Raw genomic sequence first — 7,928 nt, 5'->3', positions numbered from 1 at the left:
GTTGGGAACCAGCTGTATTTAATTTTCTCGACAAAGTACTGCATCTGCGATTGTGTCCTTTTTGGCCCCCCACCCCACCCCACTATATATATATATTTTTTATTTTGGTTTGTTGATTCTTAAAATTAATTATTTAATTCAATATAAATATCTTACTCGAGTAAGTATTTATCAAGTACTTAATACATATGTGATTATGTCCTCTTTTGGCTCTCATCATTGGTAGAGTTACATGTATTCAAGAGGTAATTCGAAATTTGTTTAGCTAGGTAAAAAAATATATTTGTATACATATATTAGATATTATACCTCTTGGCTTCTTCATAAATTCATTTTTTTATATTTTGAACCTTCTTAAATTTCTACTAAGTAGTTCTTTTTTCACGTATTTATCTATGCACTCTCTGTGTCTGTTTTTGGCTACAGTCTCTGATCTACTTGAGCATTTACATGTCAAAAATGGCATTGATATAAAATAAAAAAAAAACCCATGCTAAATTTACTAGCTTGTAACGGCTACCTATAAAGTGCTTTTGTTTGTTTCCATGCAGTAAATTCACAAGAATTCGTTTTTTCCTTTGTCTCTTCAATTTAATTGCATTGTGAAACGGAAAATTACTCTTCATGTCAAATTATGGTTTATTCACATTCAATTTAACTCAATTAATTTGAGTACTTCTTACATGTCAATAACCTGAGATGAGATGGATACATGCGAGGATGGATGTGCGGGCATACAATGATGGATAAGATTAAGAATGAAGATATTCGAGAGAAGGTGGGCATGACCCCCATAAAGGACAAGATGCGGGAAGTAAGACTCAGATGGTTCGGGCACATTCAGAGGAGGAGCACTGATGCACCGGTGAGGAGGTGTGAGCGACTGGCTGTAGTGGGCACGCGGAGAGGTAGAGGGCGACCTAAGAAGTATTGGGGAGAGGTGATCAGACAGGACATGACGCAACTTAGGATTACTGAGGACATGGCCCTTGACAGGGAATTATGGAGGTCGAGCATTAAGGTTGTAGGTTAGGGGAAAGTTGTGAATATTTCTACAGCACAATAGAGTGAGACTAGCCAGTTAGGAGTTAAACTAAGAATGTCATTGGTCGTCTATTGATGCAGGGCTTTACCTGTTAGTTTTACTATACCAGCCATCTATTTCGTATTTCGTATTCTGTATTTCATATCTCTTATATTGCTGTTATTTTATTATGCATTTTTATGGTACTAATATATCGGCTCCTGTTGCTTTTTTGAGCAGATGGTCTCCTGGAAACAACCTCTCTACCCTTCGGGGTAAGGGTAAGGTCTGCGTACATATTACCCTCCCCAAACCCCACTTATGGGATTATACTGGGTCGTTGTTATTGTTGTTACATGTCAATAACACACGAGAAAAAATATAATTAAAATTTAAGATTTATTCGAATCATATTGATTTACAATGATTACATAAATGGTCAAATTAACTATTCCCTCTGTCCCAACATTTGTGATGAAACTCATATTTGTTAGTTAAACTTATTAATTTTGACAGTAAATTCAAACATAAAATCTCTAAAAATAAAAATTTGACATTTAGATATAATGTAAATAATATTACAAGTTATAATAATTAACAATTCAGAATATATAAAGAGACATGAATAAATTACGGTCAAAGAAAAAGTTGTTTGAAATTCAAACTCCCCACATAAAGTGGGACGGAGGGAGTATATTAATTTACATAGTTCAGTTACATACACAACTTATATACAAATATATATAAATATTTATTGATTTAGTGTAAACACGAGCATGAATTATTTTTTTTCCTAACGAAGATAATATATAACTCTGTCCAATAAAAATTATGAAAAGAATTTTTCTTTTATCTAATGTTCTTTTTATTTCTATGTATATTTAAAACTGAACATAGACTGCTAGGTCACACAGAGTGTCACTTCATATTTTCTGGGAGCAAGAAATTCTCTATGTTAATAGCTACTTATAAGCTTTTCTTTTCAATATTCTCATATGATAAAAAAGTTAATCTTTAACTACATTCAAGCTGATGAATCTATCTAACTATAAATATGATTTGAAGCAGAGTTTTTTTTTTTTTTTTTTAAAAAGTAATATGAATTGAAAATATGCTGGATTCTTGACCGTAGGATCTATATTCTGACAAGACTCCACGTGATTGATGCAAAAACCAGTCTTCTTCTTCTCTCCATCTTTCTACTAAATTAATAGCATCTTTGGCCAAGCCGGAGAAATCAGCTTATTTTGAGAAGTGCTTTTGAAAAAAGTGCTTTTGGAGAGAATCAGTTTGTGTTTGACTAATCAGTCTGAAAAACACTTGAGAAATAATTTGTGTTTGACCAAACTTTTTAGAAAGTGCTTTTAAGTGTCAAATTAAGAATAAAGACATGAATAAATTTACTTAATAATTAATATTATAAGTATGTAAATAATATCAAAATTTTGTTATTACATGCAATAATTAAAAAAAATCATTTTATTTAAGTAAAATATGAAAATAAAATTAAAAAGTACTTAATTCTTTTAATATAAGTTAAATATATTAAAATTCCTTCAACAAATATAAAAGCATTCGCCCCTAAAGACACTATATATTAGAAAGTTTTCTAAAAATAAGAAGAAATATTTATAAATTAATATCCTAAGTATTAGGTTTAAGGGTTATTTTGGTATATACTATATTTTGTTAAGGGTATTTTAGATAAGAAGAAAAGTCAAAACTGCTTCTGCTTCTGCTTTTGGAAAAAAGTTATTTTTTTCTGCTTCTTTCTGTTTCTTCCCAAAAGCACTTTTTTTCCCTGTAAGCTTGGCCAAACACCTCAAATTAAAAAAAAAAAATGCTTTTGGAAAAAAAGTAAATTTTTTGTGTTGATAAGCTTGGCCGAGCAGGTTATAAATACCTTTTCACCTCACTCTTCTTTCTTTCTCTCCTGAGATTCTGTTTTCCATTTCAATATTCTCTTCCTTCCATACCTTTTTTATATCACTTTATTTCTTGCTTCTTCCCTTTGCTCAAAGCTAGCATCTTCTCTCTATTTTCTTCATTTTTCTTACTCTTTTCCGTTTTTATTCAAGTGGGGTTTAATGGAAAATAACAGGGCTTTGCTTTTCTTGCTGTTTTTAGCTGTTTCTGCCGTTTTTGCTGATGAAGGTGAGCTATTATTATAGTTCAAAATAGTTTTCTTGTTTATTTGTATAGTTCTTGTTTTGGCTAGTGCTGTTCATAGTGTTATTTTGCTTGGTTATGTAAGTTGTTAATGTCTTGATTTAATATGGTTTCCTTTTTTTCTGAGGTGGGATTTTAATGAAATCGAATATGGGATTTTTCCCCCCTGCTATTCTTGGTGGTTTCTGTAGTATTTTCTGGTGAAGGTGAGCTAATATTATAGTTCAAGTTCTCTTTTTTATTATAAATGAGGCTTGCATTTGTTAATTCCCTGAGTTTTGTAAGTTCTTGGTTTGGCTATTGTTGTTGCAAAGTGTTATTTTGGTTGATTATGGTTTAAAGGATAGCCCGGTGCACTAAGCTCTTCCTATGCACAGGGCCCGGGAAAGGGCCGGACCACAGGGGTCATTTGTGTAAGAGGCTGTTTGCACGGCTTGAACCTGTGACCTACTGTTTCCATTTTTGTGAGATGGGGTTTTAATGAAACCAAACATGGCATCCCCCCGCCCCCGCTATTTTTGGTGGTTTCTGTAGTATTTTCTGGTGAAAGTGAGCTAATATTATAGTTCAAGTTCTCTTTTTTATAATATATGAGGGTTGCATTTGTTAATCCTTTGAGCTTTGTAAGTTCTTGGTTTCGCTATTATTGTTGCAAAGTGTTATTTTGGTTGATTATGGTTTGTTTTACTAGTGATGTAAGTTGTTTTAGTTGGTAATGTTTTTATTTTAATATGGTTTCTGGGGTCTGTAGTTGACTGATAAGGGTAAAAAATTTGTTCTTTATTCTGCATGTGTGAAATTTGAACCCTTTTTAATCTTCAAGATTTTATTAATTCCTTTCATTAAATGAAGGTTTAGGTAATATTAGACTTTTGTATTTGTGTTCTCTGGTTTGGTCATGCAATGGTATTTTTTAATGTTAAATATTTAAGAGATGGAGTATGAATTAGGTCTTTTTGTGAAGAAATGGTAAGAAGGAAGAAGTTCAAAGAGTAAAGTTTCCAACTTTCCTCTTCCTTTGTCTTTTCTGCCTGTAGTTTAGTTGCTTGGCCATTAATGTGAATGACTTTACATTACTTCAGAGCTGAATGTACTCTAGTAAAATGTCTTTTTTGCTTAAACCAAAAAATCATGTACAAACGGCAGTGCTGAATGTAGCACCTTTTACCGGAGCGTTGACTTAGTGGTCAATGAAATGGGCCAAAACTATGAGGACCCAAGTTCAAATCCCAATAGAGACAAAAATAAATCACGTGGACAGAGTTATTCGGTATTTGTGCTAGTGAAAGATAGTAATAGGTACCTGGTGGAATAGTCGAGCAAAAGAAAAAAATTGTTACTAGGGTGTTCTAGTAAGCTCAATAATAGCTCCAAGTTGATGTTTCTTTTTATTTTTGTTGCATTTTCTCAAGAAAAGAAGAGAATATAGGTATTTAGGCAACCAGACAAATAGAAGAAACCAGGAAGAAAAGAAGAGAACAAACATCTCAGATGGAAAAAGAATCAAGAAGAACCTGATGTACAACTAATTTAATGTGCTTTTTTATACCAAGCCACGTTGGTATGCTCCCAAATTATCAGCAAGTTGCTCAAGTACTTGGTCCCAGCTTTCTTGTGTAATTTTTTTTTTCTCTTGGGTATTTTGGAATCTGATGTGGAAATCAGTCCTTTTGGCCCTCAATAATTGATGCATACATTTAGTTCAAAATAGGAATAATAACACGAGGGAACATTGGAACAGAACTTAGGGTGCGGCTCTTTCCCGGGCCCTGCATAAATGCGGGATGTTTCGTACATCGGACTGTCATTTTTTATTGATGCTACAACAGAAAGCTCGTTTTCACTAAAAAAATACAATTTTGATGATGTAGTCAAATTTCAAGGCAAGTTCAAGAATACTGGATGTTTCAAACATATGTTGTGAATCTTAACATATTGAAAGCCAGATGATTGGTATATTCCTCATTATTGGCATGATTAAATTGATTGTTAGTTAGATGTAGATTTGAACTTTTACTTGATCTTGGATTCTTCAGTGATATAGTGAGGGGAGGACAATATGATGTTCAATTTTTTTCATCTTCCATGCAGATGTCTTTATTGGTGTGAACATTGGAACAGAACTTTCGGACATGCCTCATCCGACTCAAGTAGTTGCACTTCTTAGAGCCCAGCAAATTCGACATGTCCGGCTCTTCAATGCAGATCGCGGCATGCTCCTTGCACTTGCAAATTCAGGCATCAAAGTTGCTGTTTCCGTGCCCAATGAACAGCTTCTTGCTGTTGGTCAATCAAATGCTACTGCCGCTAATTGGGTTGCTCAAAATGTTGTCTCACATTATCCAGCTACCAACATCACAACTATTTGTGTTGGTTCCGAGGTTCTATCTGCCCTTCCAAATGCTGCACCTATCCTCAACAATGCCCTTAAGTTCATCCATTCAGCGCTCGTGGCATCGAACCTGGATAGGCAAATAAAAGTTTCAACGCCTCTAGCTTCTTCCATCATCCTCGACTCGTTTCCCCCATCTCAGGCCTTCTTCAATCACACTCTGAAACCAGTATTAGTACCAATGCTCAAATTCCTGCAATCCACTGGTTCTTATTTCATGCTAAACGTGTATCCTTATTACGACTACATGCTATCCAACGGTGTCATTCCACTAGATTATGCTCTCTTCAGGCCCCTAGCCGCAAATAAAGAAGCAGTGGACTCCAACACACTTTTGCATTATACTAACGTCTTTGATGCAATGGTCGATGCTGCTTACTTTGCAATGCTTGATCTCAATTTCACTAATATTCCGGTTATGGTGACTGAATCGGGATGGCCATCACAAGGCGACTCCGATGAACCTGATGCTACTTTAGACAATGCCAACACTTACAACAGCAATCTGATAAAGCATGTCCTAAACAAAACCGGAACTCCCAAGCATCCCGGCATTGCTGTTAGTACGTACATCTACGAGCTATACAATGAGGACAATAAGCCAGGGCATTTGTCAGAGAAGAATTGGGGATTATTTAATGCAAATGGCACGCCAGTTTATATTCTACGCTTGACTGAATCAGGGTCTATGTTTGCAAATGATACTTCAAATCAGACTTATTGTGCTGCCAAAGACGGGGCGGATTCTAAAATGCTACAGGCTGCTTTGGATTGGGCTTGTGGACCTGGTAAGGTGGATTGTTCAGCGTTGTTGCAGGGGGAACGGTGTTATGAACCAGATAATGTCGCTGCACACGCTACCTATGCATTTGATGCCTACTATCACATGATGGGTAGGGCTCCCGGGACATGTGACTTCAACGGGGTAGCTACTATCACCACAACAAATCCAAGTAAGCATTTCGTCCGTCTAGCCAAAAGTACACTTTGTTTTTGTTAGTTTCCTGCAGGATTTGATATTTAGAATTTAAAAGAACGAAAACTTTGATACTAATTATTCTTATGTCGTGTATATTGCAGGTCATGGTTCTTGTGTATTTTCTGGAAGGTACTTATTATTTATGAACCGATGTTTTTTTGTGTCATATCGTTACTTAAAATATAGCCTGTTTTAGCATCAAATTGGCTATACATAGGAACTAAGTAATACTGTAGGCGTTTACTTTCACTTAATCTCTCTTCATTTGAGTTCACAACTAAACTATTTGTTGTATGTTTTCTGCAGTCTTGGCAGAAATGGCACTTTTGTAAATGGCACAGCTCCAGCTATGGATTCCACGACCTCATCATCTTCTCCTTCTCGGTATTTAAACAACAATGCCTATTCAACAATACTGACGATTCTTGGAATTCTTGTATGGAGCATGATTCTGTTGTAGCTGCGATAGTGCAATTGCAGAAGGCGCAAGATGCACAGTTTCTTTTCAAGAAACAAGAATCGTCGATCCCACTACCTTTTTGGAACAGGAAGTAGGTTTACTGATCTTCAGATGCTGCATAATTTTGTACAAAGCCATGAGGAAGGCCTGTATGTAGTTTCTTTGGTAGTGTAGGGTGAAACATTGAACCACTTTACAATTCTTTACATTTGTTCTATTGGTTATCTTATGATCATTGGAATTCCAATTTCTTTCTCTTACGTAAAAGTCTTCCTAATTCTTGTCATTTACTACCTATTATTACACTATGCTTTTTCTATATGCCTCTGAGTCCCCAGACCCCACTACTGGGATTCTACTGGGTGGTGGTTGTTGTTGCTGCTTTTTCTGTATGCCCTACAGACTTTGTTATTCTCTTCTAGGCGATTATGGAAAATTACAAGCAAATTCTGTATGCCCTGCAGACTTTGTTATTCTCTTCTAGGCGATTATGGAAAATTACAAGCAAATTCTGCATGCCCTACAGACTTTGTTATTCTCTTCTAGGCCATTATGGAAAATTACAAGCAATTATTGCAAGCATTTTTGTGATAATATCTCTAAATTACCAATCCCAAATTTGTTCCCAAGAATAAGTAACATAAATGCATATAGTAAAAAGGGACAATCCGGTTTACTAACCTCCCGCTATGTGCGGGGTTCGAGGAAGGGCTGGACCACAAGGATATATTGTACGCAATTTTTTACCTTGCATTTTTGCAAGAGGCTGTTTCCACGAATATATTGTACGCAGTCTTATAGACTTTGTTATTCTTTGCTTTGCAATTATGGAAAATTACAAGCAATTATTGCAAGCATTTTTGTGATATTATCTCTAAATTTACCATTCCCAAATTTGTTCATG

The 7,928-nt window shown here is 35.2% G+C and overlaps 1 protein-coding gene across 2 annotated transcripts; it reads left to right on the top strand.

Moving 5' to 3' along the window:
- The first annotated feature begins 2,952 nt into the window (after positions 1-2,952).
- On the top strand, positions 2,953-7,291 carry LOC107799671 (glucan endo-1,3-beta-glucosidase 2). Of its 2 annotated transcripts, none has more exons than XM_016622812.2 (4): positions 2,953-3,178; positions 5,285-6,538; positions 6,666-6,693; positions 6,871-7,291. In XM_016622812.2, exons 1-4 carry the CDS (start codon positions 3,112-3,114, stop codon positions 7,022-7,024), a joined length of 1,503 nt encoding a protein of 500 aa, XP_016478298.1. In that variant the 5' UTR covers positions 2,953-3,111; the 3' UTR covers positions 7,025-7,291. The 2 variants fall into 2 exon arrangements, with proteins under 2 accessions (XP_016478298.1, XP_075084623.1); XM_075228522.1 differs by having other exon boundaries at positions 2,953-3,399.
- The last annotated feature ends 637 nt before the right edge of the window (positions 7,292-7,928 follow it).

The sequence above is a fragment of the Nicotiana tabacum genome, chromosome 13 (genome assembly GCF_000715075.1).
Source record: "Nicotiana tabacum cultivar K326 chromosome 13, ASM71507v2, whole genome shotgun sequence".
NCBI lineage: Eukaryota > Viridiplantae > Streptophyta > Magnoliopsida > Solanales > Solanaceae > Nicotiana > Nicotiana tabacum.
This window is presented reverse-complemented; position numbering and strand designations above follow the sequence as displayed.

Coding starts and splice junctions, on each gene's coding strand:
- LOC107799671 (XM_016622812.2), top strand. CDS start 3,112: ATGGAAAATAACAGGGCTTTGCTTTTCTTGCTGTTTTTAGCTGTTTCT. Junction 6,539..6,665: donor TATCACCACAACAAATCCAA/GTAAGCATTTCG, acceptor TGTATATTGCAG/GTCATGGTTCTTGTGTATTT. Junction 6,694..6,870: donor TCTTGTGTATTTTCTGGAAG/GTACTTATTATT, acceptor TGTTTTCTGCAG/TCTTGGCAGAAATGGCACTT.